This window comes from Lactuca saligna, chromosome 1, assembly GCF_052625555.1.
Source record: "Lactuca saligna cultivar CGN05327 chromosome 1, ASM5262555v1, whole genome shotgun sequence".
NCBI lineage: Eukaryota > Viridiplantae > Streptophyta > Magnoliopsida > Asterales > Asteraceae > Lactuca > Lactuca saligna.
The window spans coordinates 72999668-73025363 of record NC_136417.1 but is presented as its reverse complement, the minus strand read 5'-3'; the positions used below and the strand labels follow the sequence as shown (position 1 = coordinate 73025363).

At 41.0% G+C, this 25696-nt stretch overlaps 1 protein-coding gene across 1 annotated transcript; it reads right to left on the bottom strand.

Annotated features, from left to right (window-relative positions):
- Positions 1 to 895: 895 nt before the first annotated feature.
- On the bottom strand, positions 896 to 5724 carry LOC145039898 (ENTH/VHS/GAT family protein). Its single transcript, XM_078987901.1, has 10 exons — positions 5444 to 5724; positions 4761 to 4873; positions 4372 to 4450; positions 4169 to 4267; positions 3970 to 4089; positions 3675 to 3835; positions 3232 to 3307; positions 3064 to 3149; positions 2807 to 2965; positions 896 to 1573 (listed from the first exon to the last, which is right to left on the bottom strand). The coding sequence occupies exons 2-10, from the start codon at positions 4859 to 4861 to the stop codon at positions 1234 to 1236; spliced, it is 1221 nt and encodes a 406-aa protein (XP_078844027.1). The 5' UTR covers positions 4862 to 4873; positions 5444 to 5724; the 3' UTR covers positions 896 to 1233.
- Positions 5725 to 25696: the final 19972 nt, after the last annotated feature.

Below are 25696 nucleotides of genomic sequence, written 5' to 3'. Positions count from 1 at the left end.
CCCAATCATTTATCGAGCTTGATTCCACTGAGAAATTCATGGCTATGCTCACTATGTATGAAAACAAGAAATAATTAACTATTTATGTGACAACAAAGAATAACATCTGGTCAAATAACCTCGGCTTCACTAAACCTCGGCTTCACTAGTGAATGTGAACCCATTAACACATGCACTTTTGAGTGATCGTTTTTTTGTGAAAATATGTTTTTTTTTGCAACTATTATATTGATTACAGACAAGAATCTTATGTAAAGAAGCCGTAGCAACATGAAAATGGTAACATGGATTGTAAGCTCACTATGTATGAGAACTTCATTAAAAACAAACAGGGAGTACAAATGCCCCAGCGATCCTTGATGTTGAGATGTTTTAAGAACTATATCACACCCAAATTCTGATGGAAAAAAGATCACACATCAGAAATGTAGAAGATAAAACCTTGAATCAAAGTCTCTCCTCTTGATTTCTTAATTTGCAAATGTGGAAATTAAATTCTTCCTCTTCGAAATTGAAATTGAACATGCAATTATAATTAAACAAGTGTGGGTTAGGAAAATGGTGGAATGAGCCTTGTTCGTGAGTGAAAGTGCGACATTAAATGCTTCATTGTTTGATCGAAAGTGAACGACAGTGAGCTATATGCTTTTTGCAAACATCAATGGAGGTTTAGGAACATGTATATATGCTCACGTGATGGGATTCAAGGGTTACTGACAATTTGGTCAATCCTTTTCTTTAATATATTTAATAGTGGTAGTTTGGTCAAAGAACTTTTTCTTCTTAAGTTACAATGTTTTTAAGATAGGTAATTTGATTATAAATGGTTAAAAAATGATTTCTAGGTTATAACTTATAACAAATACACTCCCCATCCCAATCACCCAACACCATCTTTTCAAGATATAAATAAAAATTAATAAAACAACACCTCCTGTTTTACACAAAAACATAAAACACACAAAATAAAATAATCCAACATTTTAACAAATCCCATATTAAACAAACAAGAACTAACCACTTCTAACATCTCCTATTCGACTTATAAAACACGTCCTATCCCCTCCCCTCCCCTCTCCTCTTTCCTTCACCACCATCTCCTATCTTTCACATATCACCATTTTGTATAATAATAATAAAATAAAAAATAAATAAAAAAAAAAAAAACAAAACAAATCCAAATTCAACATAATATATACTCCCACCATAATATAAAAAAACCATCGCTTTCCATCAATCACTCAAGTCAAAACTATCACTGCGAGAGCTACTAGCATTTCGGCTGTGTAAAGAGAGGCCCCTCATGTGTCCACCAAGGGCAGAACCGTCATTTTTGTTTTCTTGAAAGAATTTCTCCCTTTCAACATGTTTTGCAGGCGGCGGTGGGATTGTCACGGCGGCAGACGGGCGGGTTGTGGCGGCGGTAGTGGTGGTGGTGGTTGGTTCTTGTTTTGGCTCCAAAGTGAGTGGTCTGTTAAGCCTATCTGGTGGAAAAGACGTTAATACCCCTAATGGGCGATCTGTTTGGTGGTTTTCAGCTTCGGGTCTTACGCGCGCTTTTCCTTTCCTCATCCTGTTAAGTTTGCAATTTCTTAGTTTTTATAAAACTTTGGGTTAATATCATAAAAGACCTATATATTGTTTTTTTTTCCGAATTAATCCCAACTTTACCTTTTTCCTAAAAAAGACCTTGAATTTTTCTATTTTTACCGATTTGGCCCTTTTAGTAGGTTTACCCATAATCTTCCAGTTTTAAACAGTTTTTCCGAGAAAAAAAAAAAAAAAAAAAAAAAAAAACCCTCAATTTTTTATTTTTTTCCAAAAAATCCTTTGCATTTGACAATTTTTTTCGAAAAAAAAAAGTTGAGGGTTTTTTCGGGAAAAAAAATCTAAAACCATAAGATTACTGGCAAACTTGCTAAAATGGACAAATAAAATAAAGGGTTAATTTCATAAATAACCTTATATTTTGTGGCTTTTCCAAATTAAACCTCAAAAAAAATTTTGCCTGAAAAACACCTTGTATTTTTCATTTTTTCCAAAAAGCCCTCAACTTTGTATTTTTTTCCAAAAAAAACCCTCAAAATTCTATAACTGCTTCCAAATAAGCCCTCACCTTTTTTAGTTTTTCTCGAAAAAACCTTCACATTTTACAAATTTTTTTTGGAAAAAAATAACTAAAAGGGCCAGATCGGAAAAAGTGAAAAAAAAAAAAAAAAACAAGGTTTTTTTCAGGCTAAAAATTAATTTGAGGTTTAATTAGGAAAAAACACAAAATATAACATCTTTTATGAGATTAACCCCTTTTTTTCCAAAAAAAAAAACCCTCAATTTTTTATTTTTTCAGAAAAAACCCTCAATTTTTTCATAAAAAAACAAAAGTCAAGTGTTTTCCAAAAGAAAAAAAGAGTATAAAATTGGAAGATTACTCATAAGCCTTCTAAAAGTGCCAAACCATAAAAAATGAAAAAATGCAAGGACATTTTCAGGAAAAAAAAATAAAGTTAAGGTTTAATCCGTGAAAAAACCTAATGTATAGGGTCTTTTATGATAATAACCCTAAACTTTTTAAAAAAATATAAATTAAATAAGTTGGAAATATAAATATGAGTAAATTACTGAAATGGTCCCTATGGTTTGGTCAAAATTACACGTTTGGTCCCTAACTTTTTTTTTGCACTTGGATCATCCCTGTGGTTTGATTTTGTTGCGTTTTTCGTCCCTTACATACATAAAGTTAGGGACCAAACGTGCAATTTTGACCAAACCATAGGGACGATTTTAGTAATTTACTCTACAAATATACCTTCTGAAGAGTTGTTCAGGGTCTTCTTCTTCTGGATCTTCATGGTCAATTTGGTTGACTGCAGGTGTTGGTGTATCTGAAATAAGATTATCATGTCTTGAAAGTGCTTTTTGAAGTTGATCATTTAATTCAATTGCTTGAGATATTGTCTTTTCATCCCTAAAAAAGAAAAATAAAATATAAATTAGCATCTTCATAATCATATTTTATTTCTTTTACATATATTATATAAATATTTATTGAAACATAAATCTTACCTAGAAGTAACTGCAAGATGCATAACTCGTTGTTTATGAAACGAACATTGTTCCACAAGATCCAGAGTGAACTCATCCTTAGCTTGCTAAAAAAATAAATTTAAAGTAACAATTAAATATTAAAATATTCAAATATTAAATAATAATTCAAGTATTAAACTTAAATACCTCTGGATGTCTAGTATCAATGGCATCAAGAACATCTCTCAACACTTCTAGTGCAGATCCAGCTTTTTGAATAATACTATTTCAAGAAGAAAAAAAAAATGGTAACAAAGATTCTCCAGACATAGAAAATTACTATTTTACCCCTACACATACCAAGAATCAGGAACAGCTTTTTGAATAATATTATTTCAAGAAAAAAAAAATGGTAGTAACGATAACAAAAATAAACCTTTAAAACCAATTACAATCTACAAAATTCTCTAGACATAGAAAATTACCATTTTACCCCTACACATACCTAGAATCAGGAACAGCTTTTTGAATAATACTATTTCACGAAAAAAAAAACGGTAGTAACAATAACAAAAACAAACCTTTAAAACCAATTACAACCTACAAAATTCTCCAGACATAGAAAATTACTATTTTACCCCTACACATACCTAGAATCAGGAACAACTTGTGGGACAGTTGGTGGAGCACTCCTATCATGTCCATTGATCACAACTTCACCATTACTTGAGTTACTTTTACTGCTGTCTGAAGCTGTTGAATTGTTTTTTGGAAGAACTTCAGGTGTTTGAGAGAATTGTACTCCAGCACTCTAACAAATTCAAAAAGTCAAAAGTCAAAAGTCAAGACAAAAGTCAACATAGTCTTATATATATATATATATATATATATATATATATATATATATATATATATATATATATATATATATATATATATACTTACCACTAAATCATAGTATGCAGAGTAATACTGAGGGAACCTTCCGGAAGCTCCACCAAGAGATGTTTGTGTTGCATCTAGAAGAAGAAATATCTTCTCTCGTACAGGTAGATTGGAGTTTGACTGAAAAAAGAGAAAAAAAAAGTTAATATGAAAAATGAAAAATGTTACATAACTTATAATTTATAAAGACTTGATATACCTTTTTCTTGACTATTTTAACAAGTACAGGTAGCAAGCCAGTGTCAATCACTTGTGTATGAATTGGTTCTCCAATATTATTCATCAACACCTCCAGCAACTGGGAATAAAATATTATAAAGATATAAAAAAATTGCTCTAAAGAAGTGAAAATGTTGATTATATTGTGTAAAAGGTAAAAACATGTGTTAAAGTTAAACTTACCATAACAGTAAATAGTTGAGTATCTTTGCTTTTGCTTCCCAAACGTTTTTTGATGGCTTTAATGACATCTTTAGCTTGCCTGTAAATTACAACAAATGAAAATGAAAAGTATATAAAACCTAAATTCATTAATAGTAGTAAAAATAAGGTGGAAAGTTGTATATGGTGTATTGATAATGTTCTTTCTTTGGTTTTTATATATAGTTTCCCTAAGTAAAAGAAAGCACACATTTATGACCATTCTTTTCTTCAATTATTATGGATACAAACATGGAAAGATTATTGGGGGAATATTAAAGAGGAAAGTTTCAATGCTATTTTACATAGTAAGAAACAAAGTAAATTTATATGCACAAAAAGAAAGATAAGATTTGGTTTTTAGTTTTTACCTATGATCATTTGCAACTAATTCACAAATCTCAATGCTTTTGGTCCAATCCATTTCTGAAAGTTTCTCACTTGTTGCTGCATTAACAAGTTCAGCTGCCATTTCTAATAGTATCTGAGGTGAACAAGAAACAGGAAAGAAAGTTCATCACTTGCAAATTTTAACATATCAGAAGAAAAAATTGTATCGGAGTAATTTGCCAGATAAAATTTGACCACACACAGATGATCAGATAATCTATAGGGAAAAGCTGATGAATACATGTTTCACCACAACCATTCATTTAGGATAAAGCTATGAGAACGTTTTGATATAGTATGATTACTGTTTTGACATCGATAAGTTCATCATCACTTCATAGCTATATAACATAATCTTTACTCCATATCTCTTCTCGTTTGCTTCCTCCGTTGCAGAAATTTAAAATTACTGATCAGTTTAACAGCGATGATGATAAAGATTTAACAAAATGCTTACCACATCAATTACTAAACCTAAAAAGCAGGTTTTTTTTAAGACCCATGTCAAATTAGCATAAATCAAACGAATTCATCGTTATCACCGAAAATCAAACCAATAAAGTGCAGAAAGAATCGAAATCAGAGCAGATAGCTTTGCAATCAAGCAATAGAACAGTTCAAATCATTAAAAAAGATAAATCAGAGCATCAATCTAAGTGGTTACCTTCAAAATCAGCAAAGAAGAGCAGTATACAGCTTGAAAGATGCTAAAACCCTAAGATCGCTTCAACATTCGATAATCAATTCATCAGAATCTCAAAGAGGAAACGGAAAAGCGTCTAGAGAAAGATGAAATACATGATGAATGTAGGTTAGAGAGAAAGAGAGAGAGAATACAGACAGATGGATATACAGATGTGTATGTGAAAAAGAAAAAAAAAATGTGTAGGGGTTTTGTGGGTGTGAAAATGGAGAGGGGTAAGGTAGGAAAAGGCACGAGGGTATGTCTTCTGAATTACATACACACTGACACACTGGATACAGCACAAGTAAAGCACTGATGCTGCTGTCTGATAGCGTCACCTGCGGGTTATTTTATTTGACACGCGTCCTTTTCATCGTCCTTTCCTTTTTCTTTTCCTTTTTCTTTTTCTATTTTTTTACTTTTCCTGTTAGGCTGTACCGATTTCCGCATCGCTTTTTTCGCATACATAATTGATGGAGTAAATTACAGTTTTGGCCCCTACCTTGGGCACTCGTTTGCTGCATAGTTCAACGAAAATAGAAAGTCTCAGATCAATGGGAGAGGCTAACAACCATCTATCTCTTCTAACCTCATTTACATAGTATAAAAGTATTCTTGTTGGTAAGTTTTTTTTTGGAATATCTATCACTAATCTAAAATATGATGGGTGTTATATTGTTGTCACCTCATCACCAAATACAATTATATTAGGTTGAGGGGTATCCTTACGCACGATTTGTGAGTGAAGATAATACCACATTATTATTTAACTATTCTACAACCAATCCATTAGGTTGTGAAAATTGTATTCACTACTAGAAACGCAGTAAATAGGCAAAAAGAAGAGAGAAAATGTGAGGCAAGGAAGAAAGAACCAATCAAATTGGTCGTCTTCCTCCGTCTTCGGTACCACGTCACAACCAATTGGTTGGCTAGCCACGTAGGATGTCACACGTTTAGTCCACCATACCGAACAGCCTTAGGTTGGTATATTCACTACTCCACGTCATTATATTTTTCTTATTTTTGATTCTTCAAATAAAAAAATAGTTTCTAATTATTTAAAATGTAAAGAGGTACGTAGTGAGAATTAAAGAGATATAGAGATAGAAAGAAACTGATCGATCGTTGTGTTTCGTCTTCCCCACCACAAAACACCACGACTACTACCGACCGCTAACCAATGAGGTGGTGTTCACGGATAGTGGTTGTTGCCAAGTGGACCACAAAGGTCTCTGTGATATGTATTCTAGTTAGCCTTGGTTCAACATGCGGTTTTTATGGTTTCAAATATTGTCCTTTATTTTAGTCTATATCATTGGAATTATCTGTTAAGCCTAATATAAAAAGATTTTTTTTTTACCTTTTTTAAAAAAAATAATTAAAATTATAAACTTTAGTGAAATAACTATATACAAATTTGTGAATATTCCTTGTTTTACTCTAGTCGGAGTGTTCTAGTATTCCTTGTTTTATATGTTAATGATATATTCCTCATACATTCTAGGCGTCAAGAATTATAGAGGTATATCTAGATGTCTTACCGGGTTAAGCCAAACTACCTACATATATAATATCTTGAAAAAATTCAAGATGTGTGACTCTAAGAAGAGGTTTATATCTATGCGGCATGTGGTTTAGCATTGAGCGGAGTTTAATGTCATTGTTTGACTGAGGAATTAGAAAATATGAGTTGCGTCTTGTATGTTGATGTAGTGGGATCAATCATGTATGACATGATATGTACTAGGGCTAATGTGTCGTGTGTTTTGAACATAATGAGTCGATATCATGCCAATATTGGAAAGGCTCATTGGATGGATGTCCAAGATAATTCTAAGTATTTAAGAATAACAAAATAGATGTACTTGACATATGACGTGAGAAAAAAAACTTAAAGTAGCGGGTTAGACGTATGTTAGCTTGCAAACCGATAGAGACGATTCATGTTTATAGTCATGACCTATGTTCTTATTGAATGAAGGAGCGCTGACTTGAAGGAGTTCCAAGCAAGATACCATAATTGATTCAACAATGGAGACCTAATATATTGCAGCTAACAAAGCCACAAAGGATGGTTGTTGATGAAGAAGTTCATTGGAGATCTTGGTGTGGTTCCAAGCATTAAAGATCCCATAGAGATCTATTATGATAATGAGGGTGTAGTCATTTTAGATAAAGAACCCATGTCATATAAATGCATATGACATATACTCAGGAAATATCATTACATTCAAAAGATTGTGGAAGAAATAGACATTACAGTCAAATGATCTGAATTAGAAGGGAATTTGGTTAATCCATTTGCCAACCTACTGTCACAGACGAAACATGATTTTGAGACTACGCCTATTGACATTAGATTTTCAAATGACTTGGCTTAAGCGATATTATTTTAGTAGATTTGATGTTGATGAGCTAAAACAATATGAAATTTTATTATGTAATGATTATTATGTAACATCTGTTTTCTAGATACGGGTTGTTTTGTGCTGAATTGATTAAGTGTTGATTTAGGGTTTTTGGAGTTAGTATGTAACTACTTCTAAGGGGTCAATACGCGAGCCACGTCGATAAGTAGCAACGTGACGAGTGTTTGGTCACGCCATGAAGCCGCCACGATGCAAAACCTCAGGTCTCGGGCCTTAGGTCCTATTTAATGGTGCTAACCTTTAGGGCTTCCCTTATTATTTAACTTCCTTCATCTGATACGAAATCCTAACCCCTTTTATGTTTTAAAGAGATTTGTGAAGTGTTGGTGAGGTGTTTGAAGAAGAAATGAAATTTATATACCTTGGAGGAGAGTTTTCCAGTGAAGAATCCACCTTCTTGTCACTTCTTTTGCATTGTAAGTCTCAGAAATCCTTGATTTATTCGATTCCATGCATAGATCTAAGTTTTAAAAGACTTTTTTTGTCACTTGTGGTCATTTTGATCTCATGTTCTTGGAGTTTGAGGATCTCCATAGCTATATCATGCAAATGGACATGTTTCTAACCTTTAGGAAGAAGAAAGATGAGTGTGCATGTGCCCTCTTTCAACCATGCACAATTTTACGAGCATTATTGGACATAATCAAGTTAGAGATGTAGATTTGCTAAGATCTAGACATTAGAATGGATAAAGTTAGAAACTTTATCCATTAAACCACTGGAAAGATTCAAATCTAAAGATTTAATCCTTAAGATGAAGAGATTAAGTAACTAAAGGGGTTCCACCAGTAGAATCACAACGCGACCAAGGATAGGTCGCGACACGAATGTTCGGATGAGTCAGCAACTTTTTGCCATTTAGTGGTTGTGACGCAACTAGAAGCTTGTTGATCATTGACTTTAACTAATCAACCGTTAACTTTGACCGGTTGGTTGTTGGTTTTTGACCGGTTTGACTTTAGGTTTGATTTTGTGGGATTAAGTTGTAGGAAGAGGGTTAACCTTTATTTGTTATCTAGGTGGTTCGTGAGATCGATTCTTATGAGTTCGTGAGTGTAGTTGTGATTCGTTAACTACCAGTTCAATTGAGTTTTCTCATTATACCATGTATAACAGTATACGTCCAGAGTATGGTAGGATGTTAGTGTTCTGTTAGTATGTGATTATGTACTAGACTAGGATAGTCTTGTATTAGCATGACCGACAGGTTTGATTGGTTGGTGTTATGATATATCGTAAATGATTAGATTGAGATTGTTGATAGGCTCCATGCAGGTTTCTACTCCTGATATCAAAGTGCAAAAGAGAAAGATGATCGTTAGTCGACGTCCGGGAGGAATTCCCGGGACGAAGCTCCAATGATCAAGTTAGAATGAGGCTCGAGAGAAGTAAGAGTAAATTACAAGAAAAAGAGTCTCTTCCCTTTCTTCATGAGGAATAAGATCCTTTTATACCTATTTGAGAGGCATGTGCCTCTCAACTGATTCTGTTAAGCATTCCCTCGTGAGGTGCAATGTGGCGGACACATATTGGAGGATCCTTCGTCACGTATTTTTGCCTCATCCCCTCATTGGCTAGAGGGGAATCTTTAATATTATGATGACTATGGCTATCATCATATGAGCATGTGTAACTCTCTGATTGGTCCCACGTTTATCAGGGTGTTATTCCTTAGAGAAGAGGTTAAGGTACAGTTCTGCACCTTAATCGCCATACCAGTGATCTTCGCATTGGCGAAGTCCCAACCTTGGCCTCGGACTGGGCCTAACCGGGTTTTGACCATGCCAAGCTTGGCATTAGTTAAACTTCTCCTTTTTTGACGTTCTTCCTGAGGGATACGTTAACAAGTCCCTTAGGCATGTAGGTGTATGCGTCGGATTGATAGCGTCGTCGTTCGAGCGTATATATCAACACGTGTATGTCTGAGATTTATTCTAGCGTTTGACATGCTTTAGACAACGTCGTCAATATGTGTCAGATCCATCCCGAGACGGTTCGTGACGCTCGTTTTTTCTTTAAAATCCCCTCTTTTCCCAAGACCTTTCATCAGACCGAGTAGTTCGTCGCGGGGAGCACCGATACTGTTCGTCGAGAAGAAGGATGGCTCACAACGGATGTGCATTGATTAACGGGAGTTGAACAAGTTAATGGTGATGAACCATTATCCCCTTTCGCGGATTGATGATCTCTTTTACCAGCTGCATGGTACATCTTGGTTCTCCAAGATCGAATTGAGGTCGGGGTATCATTAGGTGAGGGTAAGAGGGGAGGACGTGGATAAGACCACGTTTCGGACTCGTTATGGGCATTACGAGTTTGTGGTGATGCCAGTTGGGCTCACCAATCTGCCTGTAGTGTTTACGGGTTTGATGAATCGGGTGTGCATGTCGATGCTCGACCGTTCTGTTATCGTGTTCATTGATAATATCTTGGTGTATTCCAAGACCAGAGAGCAACACGACGATCACCTTCGAGAGCTTCTGGGAGTGTTGAGGAAGGAACGGTTGTATGCCTAGTTCTCGAAGTGTAAGTTTTGGTAACGAGAAGTCCAATTCCTGGGATATCTCGTTAATCAAGATGAGATTTTGGTCGATCCGGCCAAGATCGAGGCTGTGATGCAGTGGGAGGTAAAGAAATCTCCCTCATAGATCAGGACTTTCTTGGGTTTGGCGGAATACTGTTGGAGATTTATTCAGGATTTCTCCAAGATCGTGGTACCCCTCACTCATCTGGCAAGGAAGGGAGTGGATTTTCGATGGTGCCCTGAGCGGCAGACAACAATTGGGATTCTACGGCGGAGGTTATGTGAGGCCCCAATATTGACCTTGCCAGAGGGTGTAACGAAGTGAAATTTTCAAACAAAACTTTCATTTTTAAAACATTAAATTCTCATTTCACCATCTCAAAACACAAGTATCCAAATTCACATCACAATGTAATACACAATCCCAAAATCATAAAAAAAACATCTCCCGCCAGTGTGTACAATCATGTCGGTGCCTTGCCGCGATCCTCGGAACTACCTGAAACACATAACACATAACACGGTAAGCATAAAAGCTTAGTGAGTTCCCCAAAATACCACATACAGCACATCAGCCACTCGAGGCTATAACTTAATAAGATCCTCCGGTCAATGTGTCTCAGTGGGACCCTCCGGTCCCACAACTCAGATGGACCCTCTGGTCCCTCAACTCAGCAGCTCAATATAATACACAGTAAACATATCACATAACATATAGTAGGATATCTCAATACACAAATCATTCACATAAGACCCTCTGGTCACACATAAAATTACAAGTCAAGGTAAGTATAGTGAGAAGACTCACCTCGTAAGCTAGCAAAAGAAAACCCCGAACTCGGAATCTCGAACTCTACCCACCAGTCTAGCCTTCGCCTAGCACATAATAATTATCCCTAATCAATATAGGCTCTCAAGAACTAGACTAACCCTTTTACACACACATAAGGGTGAAAAGACCATTTTACCCCTCCATACGCTTAATAGTCCACACTGTTGACCAAACCCTAAAAGTAAAAAAAAAAAAAAAAGTCAACGGCAGGGAGTACTTCGCACGTACTCGATCTCTACGCTGCGCGTACTCAACTGCCATGCAGGCATCGGGGATGCTCGACCCTTACGCCGCGCGTATGGGGTTTATGCCCAGCGTACACCCCAGTTCCACTCTTCTCACATTGTTGGTCTTAACCAGTTAAGACATAGGCTCATATCTCAGATCTAGACTCTCTAATGTCTCTTAATCCATAAAGTCAGTGACTTTAAGCCTTTGCATGGCTGATTTGGTCTCTAACACTTAAAATATCCATCATCTTTCCTCATGAAGCTCATATCTCATGCATGGCTTACTCCTAATGTCCAAGATTGGATTTTTATCACTCAAGTCCACAAAAATACACTAGAAAGGGGTAGATCAAGGTCTTTGGAGCTCATTATCACATAAAGTCTCCATCTTTTGGGAAAAAACCCTAAAATACTCCATGAAAATGCACAAAACGAAATAGTGAGAAAGCTTGGAGCTTTATACCTCTATGTGAAGCTTTCCTCACTGTTAAGCTCAGATCTAAAAGCCTAGACTCTCACTCTTCTTCTCCAAAGCTCCTTCTCCTCTTCAAGATCACAAGAATATGCTCACAAACTCTCCAATGCACTCCTGAACTAAGAAGATGAATATTTAGGGTTAGGAAGGTTTAGAGTCTGGGAATGGTGGCCACGAATGAGGCCATCACTTCCTTTATATGGGGTCATACCTCAAATTAGGGTTTCCATTCTGGTCCTAGTACGCCCATCGTACCTTCCAGTACACCCAGTGTACTAGGTGGCCTCCACGTCCAAAGCACGCACATGAGTACGTTGAGCGTACACTCTAGTACGCCCCGCGTACCCATTAATCACTTTTTCTCCACCAAGGACCAAATGAACAAATGCTCAATAGACTAAGGTTCACAAGGAATACCTGGACTTGGGGTGTTACAATTCTCCCCCACTAAAATCAAACTTCGCCCTCGAAGTCAAGCTCCTCAAATAGCTACGGGTGCTGCTCCCGCATCTCGGACTCTAGCTCCCAAGTCATCTCGGACCGTTTCCGATGTTTCCACTGAACCTGAACCAGGGGCACCTCTTTGTTCCTCAAAACCTTCACCTTTCGATCCATAATCGCGATCGGTCTCTCGATATAATTCAGGCTCGCATTCACTTGAATGTCCTCTAGTGGCACTACTGCTGTCTCATCGGCCACACACTTCCTCAACTGAGACACATGGAAGGTGTTATGGATCTGGCTCATCTCCGTAGGTAGCTCTAAGCGGTATGCTACCTTACCCACCCTAGCGGTCACCCTGAAAGGAACGATGTATCGGGGCCCCAGTTTTCCTTTCTTCCTAAACCGTATTACCCCTTTCCATGGGGATCCCCTTAGGAGAATGAAATCTCCAACCTGAAACTCGAGTTCGGATCGTCGCCTGTCCGCGTAACTCTTTTGGCGACTCTGAGCCGTCAGTAATCTCTGTCTGACCTGCTGAATCTGCTCAGTCGTCTAGAGCACTATCTCAGTGCCACCCATCACTCACTGCCCTACCTTTCCCCAATAGATGGGGTTCCGATACCTCCTCCCATAAAAGAGCTCAAAATGAGGCATGTCGATACTGGAATGGTGGCTGTTGTTTTAAGAAAACTCATCCAGGGGTAGGTACGTGTCCCAAATTCCACCGAAGTCCATAACACACGCTCTAAGCATGTCCTCGAGCGTCTGAATTGTTTGCTCACTCTGTCCGTCTATCTGTGGGTGGTAGGTTGTGCTAAAATGCAATTGCGTATCCAACTCCTCATGGAACTTCTTCCAGAATCTGGAAGTAAATCGCACATCCCGATCTGAAACTATAGATATCGACACCCCATGACGAGCTACCACCTCTCTCACATATATCTCTGCCAGCTTCTCTGCAAAAGAGCTCTCACTAATAGCAAGAAAGTGAGTGCTCTTTGTCAACCGGTCCACAATCACCCAAATCGCATCGACACCCCGCGCGGTCCTCGGGAACTTGGTGATAAAATCAATAGCAATTTGTTCTCACTTCCACTGGGGAACCTCCAGTGGCTGCAACATGACATGAGTACGCTGGTGCTCTACCTTAACCCGACGACAGGTCAAGCACCTCTCGACTACCCACGCAACATCCCTTTTCATACAGGGCCACCAGTAATCTCTCTTCAGGTCCAAATACATTCTAGTGGCCCCGGGATGGATCGAGAATCTCGATCTATGCGCCTCCACCATCAGTGTACGTCGATCTCCGCCTGTACAGGGCACCTAAATCCTCCCCTGAAAGGTCATAAGTCCCCAGTTGTCTGTCACAAACTCAGACACTTGCCCAATCACCTGCTCCCTCTTGCAGTTCTCCGGTCTCACGGCCTCCGCCTGGGCCTCTCGAATGATATCTAAGACTGGAGTCATCACTGTCATCCTCATACACACGTCTCGGATCGGGGTACTCTTTGCTCTATGGCTCAAGGCGTCGGCTACCACATTAGCCTTGTCCGGATGATATAAGATCTTGTAGTCGTAATCTTTCACCACATCCAACCATCTCCTCTGTCTCATGTTAAGGTTGGGCTGATCCATAAGATACTTCAAACTCTTGTGGTCCGTGTATATGATACACCGAACCCCGTACAGATAGTGACGCTAGATCTTGAGGACAAACACCACTGCCCGTAGCTCCAGATCATGGGTGAGATATCTCATCTCATGAGGCTTCAACTGCCTCGATGCATACGCTGTCACATGCTCTCTCTGTATCAGTATCATACCCATGCCCGTAATGAATGCATCGTAATAAACCACAAAATCCTCCATTCCCTCTGGAAGGGCCAACACGGGAACCTCGCACAATCTCTGGCGAAGGGTCTCAAATGAGGTCTGCTGCTCGGGACCCCAAGTAAACGCAACGTCCTTCCGGGTCAAATTGGTGAGAGGGACGGAAATCTTGGAGAAATCTATGATAAATCTCCGATGGTATCCTTCCAGTCCCAGAAAACTCCTGATCTCGATGGGGGATCTTGGCACCTCCCGTCTCATAACTGCCTCAATCTTGGCCGGATCGACCAAAATACCATTCTGATTTACGAGGTGTCCCGGAAACTGGACCTCTCGTAACCAGAAATCACACTTGAAGAACTTGGCATAGAGCCTCTCCGATCTCAGTATACCCAGAATCTCTCTAAGATGCTCCTCATGCTGCTCTCTGGACCTCGAATACACCAAAATATCGTCGATGAACACAATCACCGAACGATCCAGTATGGGCCTACACACCCAGTTCATGAGGTCCATGAACACTATCGGTGCGTTGGTGAGCCAGAAAGACATCACCACAAACTCATAGCACCCATAACGTGTCCTGAAAGCCGTCTTGTAGACATCCTCCTTGTGGACTCTCATCTAATGATACCCAGACCTCAGATCGATCTTGGAAAACCAAGACGCCCCTGCAACTGATCGAACAAATCGTCGATCCTCGGAAGTGGGTAATGGTTCTTGACCGTCAACTTGTTCAACTCCCGATAATCAATGCACATCCGGTGTGAACCATCCTTTTTCTTGACAAAAAGGATCGGGGCTCCCCACGACGAGCTACTCAGCCTGATAAACCCCTTCCCTAACAGCTCCTGCAGCTGTGAGGATAACTCCTGCATCACCGGAGGTGCAAGGCGATAAGGTGCCTTGGCAATAGGCGCCACTCTTGGCACCGAATCGATCCGAAACTCTACCTGCCTCTCGGGAGACACTCCCAACAACTCCTCGGGAAAAACATCCGGAAACTCGCGCACTATCAGAACCTTGGAGATATAACTCGATCTCTCTACAGTAGCCCGCGTATCCATCACATACGCCAAAAATCTCTGGCGGCCGAACAAAATGCCGACCCAGATCGGGTACCCTCGCCATATACTGTAAGCACTCCCCTAACAGGGTCTCGTATGGTCACCAGCTGATGCTCACAGTCAATTATAGCTCCAAATCGACTTAACCAGTCCATTCCCACGATGACACAGATGTCCGTCATCGTGATCGGTACCAGATCAATTGGAAACTAGACTCCGAAAATCTCAAGCACACATCTACAAATCACATCAGTCGCAAATACCGCATGATCGTCGGCTGTGGATACTCTCAGAGGTCGACTCAAGGCCTCTCATCGGATATTGATATGACGACTAAATGCTAATGATACAAAGGATCGACTCGCACCTGAGTCAAATAACACCAAGGCAGGCACAACACTCACAAGAAAAGTACCTAAACACAATCACAATATAAGCACAAAATTTCTCAAAAGAACATAATAAGAACACGTATCAGCCACAACATCAGGCGCTGCACGGACCTCCTCCGTTGTCAGTTGAAAGGCTCTCCCACGAACCCTCGGTGTCTCGGCCTTCGTTGGACGAATCTCAGTAGCACGCACAGAAGTAGGTGTATATCCTTGGGTTGATCCCTGAACGAGCTGAGGGCACTCGGCCTTCTGGTAGCCAGTTTGGTTGCAATGAAAGCAAACCGAGAATCCCTTGGGATAGTCCTTCGCCATATTCCCCTCCTTTCCACATTTGTAGCAAATCCCCAATCGGCAAGAACTCTCATGACTCTTGCAGCACTTGCCACAAGTGCGGCCCTTCTGGCCCCCAACTCTGGAATAAGCGGGCTTGGCCCGCTTCGTTGCTGGCAGCGACTGCACTGGTCCCTCCCCCGGGAGTCCTCCTCCTCTTCCTCCCTGGTCTGCAAATCAAGCTCAATCTCCCTCCTCCTGGAATTGGCCTGAAGCTCGGCCAATGTCTTATATGACGAGTTCGCCACGAACTCTTGTATGTCCCTCCTCAGTATGCTCAGATATCGGCTCAAACATGCCTGCTCAGTGGACACGTGTTCAGGTCAAAACATCACCCTCTCATGGAACATCCTCGAAATCTCAGTCACTGATTCTGTCTTCTGCTTGAGAGACAGAAACTCCTGTGCCAAACGTTCCCTCTCCACCGGGGGAAAATACTCATCTCGGAACATATGAACAAACCTCTCCCATGTCACTGCAGCATGATCTATAGGGGTAAAACCAGCTGTCAAAAACTTCCACCAGTCCTTCGCTCCCAAGCGAAGCTAGTTCAGTGCAAACCGAACTCTCAAGTGGTCGGGGGTATGAACACGTATAAAAACACCCCTCGATATCAAAGATCTACCTCATCGAAGCAACCGGATCCTGCATCCCATCAAAATCTGGTGGCTTCGTGTTGATGAACTCTCGAAACAGTAACAAGTCACCTCCCTGAGGCCTAGCAGCAGGGACGACTGCAGTGGCCGCGACAGCAACAACCTTAGTGACAGCAGCGTATCGCTCATCGAACGTCTGTATCAAGGTGGTCTTGATAGACCCAAACATCTCTGGAATCTCTGCTCGGATAGCTGCAGCCACCTCCTCATGGATCATCCTCCGAATCTCATCGTCACTGGTACCACTGCCTCCCGGGTTGTGGCGTGTACCTACCATGGTGTCTCTGAAACACAGCACAAAATCATCACAGACTCGCTCGAGCATACTTACACTCGATCACTCACCCTACTTGTTCCTTAGCATCCTAAAGATTCTTACTTGGACCGCTCACTGATCCTGTGTTTCCAGCAGTACGGTCCCAATACTACCTTCCACACCATGTCAGTGTTCACCCCAAGTTGTCCTCCTCGGATCCCAATTACAAGTACTCTATGCCTCACCAGCTACTCTTACAATAGTCCTCTCATTGGCTCACTCCTGCTAGATACTCATACTCAAAACAAATCACTAACAGTAGAAATCCCTAGGCTAAGGCATCACAAATCAGGCCACCCTAGTCCTAATATATGAATTACCTAGACTATTCTCTAGCATGCATTATATATCATAATATATCTCATAACACAAAATGAGGGTATTTTGGGAAATCACCGCTCAGCTCTGGCTGATTGTACACATTGCCCCGGCTCGTCTTCTCTTAAACTCTTTCTCATTTTAAAAAAAAAATTATCTCTTTTGAAAATCTTTCTCAAATTCTCAGTTCGAGTGCAAACACACTCGAGGGTGTATCCGAATCCCTCAACACAAGGCTCTGATACCAACTTGTAACGACTTGAAATTTTCAAACAAAATTTTCATTTTTAAAACACATTAAATTCTCATTTCAACATCTCAAAACACACGTATCCAAATTCACATCACAATGTAATACACAATCCCAGAATCATAAAAAAACATCTCCCGCCAGTGTGTACAATCATGCCGGTGCCTTGCCGCGATCCTCGGAACTACCTGAAACACATAACACATAACACGGTAAGCATAAAAGCTTAGTGAGTTCCCCAAAATACCACACACATCACATCAGCCACTCGAGGCTATAACTTAATAAGACCCTCCGGTCAATGTGTCTCAGTGGGACCCTCCGGTCTCACAACTTAGATGGACCCTCTGGTCCGTCAACTCAGCAGCTCAATAGAATACACAGTAAACATATCACATAACAAATAGTAGGATATATCAATACACAACTCATTCACATAAGACCCTCTGGTCACACATAAAATTACAAGTCAAGGTAAGTATAGTGAGAAGACTCACCTCGTAAGCTAGCAAAAGAAAACCCCAAACTCGGAATCTCGAACTCTACCCACCAGTCTAGCCTCCACCTAGCACATAATAATTATCCCTAATCAATATTGGCTCTCAAGAACTAGACTAACCCTTTTACACTCACGTAAGGGTGAAAAGACCATTTTACCCCTCCATAGGCTTAATAGTCCACACTTTTGACCAAACCCTAAAAGTCAACAAAAGTCAACCGCAGGGAGTACGTTGCGCGTACTCGAATGCCATGTAGGCATCGGGGATGCTCGACCCCTACATTGCACGTATGGGGTTTATGCCCAGCATACACCCCAGTTCCATTCTTCTCACATTTTTTGGTCTTAACCAGTTAAGACATAGGCTCATATCTCAGATATGGACTCTCTAATGTCTCTTAATCCATAAAGTCAGTGACTTTAAGCCTTTGCATGGCTGATTGGGTCTCTAACACTCAAAACATCCATCATCTTTCCTCATGAAGCTCATATCTCATGCATGGCTTACTCCTAACGTCCAAGATTGGATTTTTATCACTCAAGTCCACAAAATACACTGGAAAGGGGTAGATCAAGGTCTTTGGAGCTCATTATCACCTAAAGTCTCCATCTTTTGGGATAAACCCCTAAAATACTCCATGAAAATGCACAAAACAAAATAGTGATAAAGCCTGGAGCTTTATACCTCTATGTGAAGCTTTCCTCACTGCTAAGCTCAGATCCAAAAACCTGGACTCTCACTCTTCTTCTCCAAAGCTCAGTCTCCTCTTCAAGATCACAAGAATATGCTCACAAGCTCTCCAATGCACTCCCCAGGTAAGAAGATGAATATTTAGGGTTAGGAAGGTTTGGATTCTGGGAGTGGTGGCCAGGAATGAGGCCATCACTTCCTTTATATAGGACCACATCTCAAATTAGGGTTTCCATTTTGGGCCTAGTACGCCCAGCGTACTAGGTGGCCTCCGCGTCCAAAGCACACACATGAGTACATTGAACGTAAACTCTAGTACGCCCCGCATACCCATTAATCACTTTTTCTCTACCAACAGCCAAATGAACAAAGGCTCAATAGACTAAGGTTCACAAGGAATACCTGGACTTGGGGTGTTACAAAGGGTGTTGAGGATTTTGTAATATTTTGTGATGTATCCATCACTGGTTTGGGGGTGATCCTTATGCATATGGGACAAGTGATTGCTTATGCATCGCATCAGTTGAAGCCACATGAGGTGCGGTATCCTACTCATGACATGGAGTTGGGGGCAGTGGTGTTTGCTCTCAAGATTTAGAGACATTATCTTTATGGGGTTTTTGTACTATATACACAGATCAAAAGAGTTTAAGATATCTTATGGATCAGCTAAACTTGAACATGTGGCAGCGCAGGTGGCTGGACGTGGTCAAGAATTATGACTGCGAGATCCTTTACCATCCGGGTAAAGCGAATGTGGTAGCAGATGCAGTAAGCTGTAAGTTAGTAGGATTTTCAGAGAAGCTAGGGAAGAGGGAGTTCGGAAGTAGAACTGGAAACATGAGAGGATCAGAGCCGAGATCGATAGGTTTGTCACCGATAGTCAGGGGCTGTTGACCTGGTGTGGTCAGGTTTGGGTTCCAGTTTCCGGTGGGATCAGACAGATAGTACTGGAGGAGGCTCATAAGTATCACCTTTCTATACACCCGGGAGCCACCAAGATGTATCAGGATTTGAGTTTGAGTTATTGGTGACCTTGTATGAAGAAGAATATAGCCTAGTACGTTGAGAGGTGCTTGACATGTAGGATGGTCAAGGTCGAGCATCAGAGGCCGCATGGCTAGCTGCAGCCTTTGAAAGTGTTGTAAGTCTGCGGGGGTAGCCGTAGCATTCACTAGCAGTCAGATAGTAGTAAAGTGTTGTAAGTCTGTGGGGGTAGCCGTAGCATTCACTAGCAGTCAGATAGTAGTAGAGTGTTGTAAGTCTACGGGGGTAGCTGTAGCATTCACTAGCAGCAAGATAGTATTAGAGAGTTGTAAGTCTGCGGGTGTAACTGTAGCATTTACCATGTTGGTAGGCAGCATGAGCATGTTGTTTAGACGCGGGGAAAGCAGTAATACCAACCAGTTCGGGTGCAGCAGTGAGAATATGGGAATCCACGGGTTAGATTTCGGATTTCCCAAATGGTTCAGTTTTGGTTAAGTCGGCGATTTGTCAGTGGATCGTCACCACAATTATGAGATCAGGGAAGCAGTGGACCACTTGGGTTCGTGTATGTTAAGGGCTACCATTAGTCTGGGAGCCACCATTTTTAGTCTTGGATTTGATGATGTCAGGATTCGACGTATGGACCCGGTCGGTTGGATCGGGAGGTTGTTAGAGTCACAGTGTCAGGATGACTAGTGGAAACTAGTTCCAGAGAAAGATTTCGTTCAGAAGTTGTGGGAGCGACTAAGTAAGGAGTCCTTGGGCTCCACAGTTGAGTTGGAACTCGGTGTTGCAGATAACCGATGAATGATTAGAGACCAGGAGGGTCTTGAGATGTTGTGGGAAGCAGCCATATAGCCAGTTCAGTGTTTCAGTCAGTTCAGTGTTTCAGCCAGTTCAGTGTTTTAGCCAGTTCAGTGCTTCAGCCAGTTCAGTGTTTCAGGTAGTTCAGTGTTTCAGGTAGTTCAGTACTGTAGGCAGTTCAATGTTTCAGATAGTTTCAGTGTGATGGCTAGTATTAGTATTTGTGCTGGAATGCAAGTGCTGACGGTATAGTTGGTCGATTTGAAATGGCAAGTCCCTCTCAGCAGGATCAGTTGAGTCTTCTGCCAAGTATAAGTGATCTGCAAGGATAATTAGGTAGGTTGCCTTTCTTTCTGGATGGAAGGCTCGAGTTATTGGAAGTTGAGTAGTCAGATGAGAGATAAGCAGGCTAGTTCCAGCAACATCGATTCAGTATGAGTGGCAGAGTGGGTAGAACAATTATAGATAGTCGAGGTATCTTCAGAAGTCACTGAAAGCGACTAGGAGATTACGATGGGGTGTGGTAACCGATAGGAGTCCGGTAACCCAGATATGGAGACATCAGTAGGGACCAGGGTGGTCTCGGTTCATCCGGGAGGCGGATAAGGGACAACAGAAATTTTCAGCCAGTGGCAGTAATGGAAAGCATACTATGGTAGAATTCGACTAGTTGATTGATGGGTACTCAATACTAAGTTATAGTGGCGAAAAGTGTCCAGTGCATAGCTAGTGGTAAGCAGTAAGTGGGTTGTGAAATAGTTGGCCGTGGTGGACTTCGAGGATGAAGTTTAGTTTAAGTGGGGGAGAGTTGTAACACCCAGAATCAGGAAGACCAACAAAAGAAAGGTTAAGCTCTAAATCAAGAGTCAACTCGTCGAGTCCAGGGAGGAACTCGACGAGTCAGAGCGGGATCCGGGTCATTGAGTAAGTGACCGACTCGGCGAGTCAACGAGTGGACTCGGCGAGTCTGGTCTGGGCGAGAAAAACCCTAATCCCAGAGGTTATGCCCTATATAAAGCACATTATAACCCACCCTCAGCCTCTTTGCTCCCCTTTTGAGTTCCAGAAACCCTAGAATTGAGTGAGCCTTCATTATTTGAGGGAATAGAGCCTTGGAGGAGAGAATCTTGGAGAGGGGCTTGAAGATCAAGGGCTTTGCTGCAAAGGAGTGGTGTAGATCTGGGATTTACTTCAGTTGGAGCTTTCATTTGAGGTAATAGTCTGTTGTTGTTGGATTAGTGTCTAAGCCTGTAACAATAATTGGTAAGTACTTGACCCGATTGTGTATGGTCCTTTTGGGTTGCCTTCACCAAAGCAACTTGACTGGAGAAATAATAGAGAGAGAGAGAGAGAGGTTATTATGATTTATTAATATGTTATAAGAATAATATATTAAAGGAGAAATCATATTTGTTTAATTAATATTGGTCAATAATTAATTAAGAATTAATTTTGTGATCAAATGTAATTAATTAAACTAGAGGGGCTGAATTGTAATTATGTGATAGTTACAAAATAGGGTAAGGATTATCCTAAGGATAGGTTGGAAGAATTTAAGGTGATAAGGCCTTAGAATTCGTCCATGATAAGGATTCAAGGCTTATCTTATGGTTTGCTTGGTGGGTAAGCAACTAGATAAGGATAAGGACTGAAACCCTATCTCTACACCTATATAAACACCCCTTTGGCTCATGATTTCGTCCATACCCTCCCAGGGCTTCTTAGGGATGAATTTTTATACCTCTCCTCTCTCTCTCTATAGCCTCTCCATTTGCTCTTGGTGTTTGTGATCCATTAGAGGCACTACACTTGTGGTGCTTGCTTTCAAGACTTAGGGTTTGAAGATTCAAGTTGTTATTACAATATAACAACAAGAGGTACGTAATCTAACCTTCTTGGTTAATTTCAAAATTAGCAATCATCATTAGGGTTTTATTATGTGTTCATAATGTTGTGTATCTAATAGTGAAGATATAGATCCAAATCTAGGGTTGCATGCACACATAGGATTGTTTGTATAAAACCCACCAGTTGTTTGGGCTTATGTGCATCTAGATCTATCTTATGTTTGAGTTTTGGGCATTTTGAGTATGGATGAGATCTATTTCGAGTTTGGAGTAGATCTGAGGTTGCTACCTCAGATCTAGGTGGGTAATAACCCAGAAAGTCATAAAGTTTAGGCCAATAAGTTGTTGGTGAAGCCCCTTTGTTACAAACCCTAGCCCTAGAGTGTTCTAAGCCTATAACTCCTTGGTTACACGTAAAGCTTGCCATTTTACGTTGGGTTTAGGATCTAGAGGAATGAATCTATGGATTTAAGCCCTTGCATGGCTCGAAAAGCCACTGTATGGATTAAGAACTGAAGAGACTCGGCGAGTCACATGGGTGAACTCAGCGAGTTGTATGATCATGAGCATGAGCTCGGCGAGTCCGTTGAAGATTGCCTTGGACTCGGCGAGTCTGTTCTTGGACTCAGAGAGTCTGGTCGTAGAACCTCAAACCCTTCGAGTTAAGACTCGGATCAGTAAGTTGAGTGGGGACCTAGTGAGTGGACAGGTCAGGACTTGGAAATCAGTAGACTCGGCGAGTCATGGTCTGACTCGGCGAGTCGAGTCGCGAATGAAAGGGATTTCAGAGCTTATGAACTCGGCGAGTCAGTAGGCTGACTCGGCGAGTAGGGTCAACCTGGAAGGTTGACTGTAACCAGGACTTTGACTTTGACCAGAGTTGACTTAGTTGACTTTTGAAGGGCTGTCAGACTAAGTGATATATTGTTATTGGTAGCCTGGAGAGCTAGAGGATTAGTGCCTCAGAGGGTTGTCGGTTAGCAGCCAGAGGGTTATCAACAGAGCTCAACAGTTCAGGTGAGTTTCCTTCCAGTAGGAACGGGTCTAAGGCCACAATGCCAGACTGTTTAGCTAGCAGTAGTTTCCGGATTTCGGTCTGATGCAGTAGTTAGTATGTTTGAGGCCTTCTTGGCTCAGGCAGGATTTATGTGTTATGTGTTCCGGGCTACGGGCTGATGCAGTATGCAGTATATGTGTGTTCATGCTAGTTGATATGTTTATGTTATGCTTTGTTCAGTTAGTTTCGGACTTCGGTCTGATGCAGTTAGTCCGGAATTCGGTCCGATGTATGGGACAAGGTCCCAGTCAGTTTCTGGACTTCGATCCAATGCAAGGGGCATGGCCCCAGATAGTCCGGACTTCGGTCCGATGTAGGGGACAAGGTCCCATTCAGTTTCCGGACTTCTGTCCGATGCAGGGGGCAAGGCCCCAGTTAGTCCGGACCTCGGTCCGATGCAGTGGGCAAGGCCCAGTATGTGCTTTATATGTTATTGTATGGTATGTGGTAGTTTGAGGGAGCTCACTAAGCTTCATGCTTACGGTTTTCAGTTTTGGTTTCAGGTACTCAGTTTTCAAAAGAGGAGCTCGGAGAGGTTGCAGTGCACACACCATAGTCAGTTAGTCTGGGAATGTTTTACTCTGATAATGAGATTATGTTTTGAATTAATACTCGAAAATTATATTATGAATTATGATACGGTTTTATAAATATGGTTTTAGTAATGTTTTAAAAGAAATTTTTAGTCGTGATTTTTTTGTCGTTACAAGTTAGCACGTGGAGTAGGCGTGGCGACTCGATGAGTCCATATTCCAGACTCGGCGAGTCCGCCAGTCTGGATGAAGCCCTAATTTTAGGAAGTGTACCCTATTTAAACACCATTATAGCCCCAAACCAGCCTCCTTTACCTCTCAAAGACTTATTCCCGAAACCCTAGCCTCCTTAAAGTGTGTGTGAGTGATTTTTTCCCCTTGTGAAGGAATCTTGGTGCATTGGTAAGCAAGAAGAAGAAGGAAAAGGTAGAAGAACTCAAGGAAGAAGAAGTAGATCCAGATTATACTCCTCTTTGTCCATCCTTTCTGGTAATAAAGCTTTCATCTTGGTTATTGTATTGCTAGATCTAGTTTGTCCCCAAATTGATGGTTTTGAGCTCAAAAACCCAAAATCCCTACTGATGAAGCTTTGTAATCAAGCCATTTTTGGGATCTAGCCTCTCTTGAGTTCCAGGAGCTCAAGAAGGCCACCTTTTGGCAGCCTTGGCCTTGTTCTAGACAAGTAACCCCCATTATAGCCAAGTTTGAGTGTTATTGATTCATTACATCATAGATACACGTAAAGTTAGCAACTTTACGTGTTCAGATTGTCCCAGAAAGCCAGATCTATGAATTGGATGCACTGAAACTGATTAGAATCGACTGAATAGAATCTGCATGCAAAGGACTCGGTGAGTCAGGACGCGAGTCTCGGATTCCCTGTTTAGTATAAGCGAGTCTGTTTAGCGAGTGGAGTAATGACTCAGTGAGTTAAGACATGGATTTGAGTGTAGAGGGACTCGGCGAGTCTACGCCCTGACTCGGCGAGTCCAAGACAATCTTCTTCCCGCAAGAACAGACTCGACGAGTTGTTCATACAACTCGGCGAGTCATAGACTAGATGTGTACATATGATGAAGGAGGACTCGACGGGTTGTTTATACAACTCGGCGAGTCAGATAAAGGTTGACTCGATGTTATTATAGAAGGAGAACTCATCGAGTTTTCACTAAACTCGACGAGTAGAGTCGGGAAAGGGAGTAGAAGGAAGGATAGGGACTCGATGAGTTGGCGGCCCAACTCGGTGAGTCAGGTCAACGGATTGTTGACTTTGACCAGGGGGTAAAATAGTCATTTTACCCTAAGATTAGTTATCAGTGTCTGATTAAGTGTCTTTTGGGAATTGAAGCCGGGGAGTTACCGGAACAGCAATCAGACAGTTCCCGAGGAGCATTTCAGCAGCCAGCCTTACGAGGTGAGTTTCCTTCCAGTAGGAACGGGTCTACAGCCACAATGTTGGCTCGTTTAGTTAGCACTAGTTCCGGACTATAGTCCGATGCAATAGTTCAGTATGCTTGGTGTCTTTGTGATACAGGCATGGTATGTGTTATGTGTTTCGGACTATGGTCCGATGCAGTATGCAGTATATGTGTTCATATTATATGCTATGATTATGTTATGCTATGTTCAGTCAGTTCCGAACTTCGATCCGATGTAGTGGGCAAGGCCCTAGTTAGTTCTGAACTTCAGTCTGATGCAGTGGGCAAGGCCCTAGT

Coding starts and splice junctions, on each gene's coding strand:
- LOC145039898 (XM_078987901.1), bottom strand. CDS start 4,861: ATGGCAGCTGAACTTGTTAATGCAGCAACAAGTGAGAAACTTTCAGAA. Junction 4,268..4,371: donor CTCAACTATTTACTGTTATG/GTAAGTTTAACT, acceptor TTTTATTCCCAG/TTGCTGGAGGTGTTGATGAA. Junction 1,574..2,806: donor CCTGAACAACTCTTCAGAAG/GTATATTTGTAG, acceptor CAAACTTAACAG/GATGAGGAAAGGAAAAGCGC.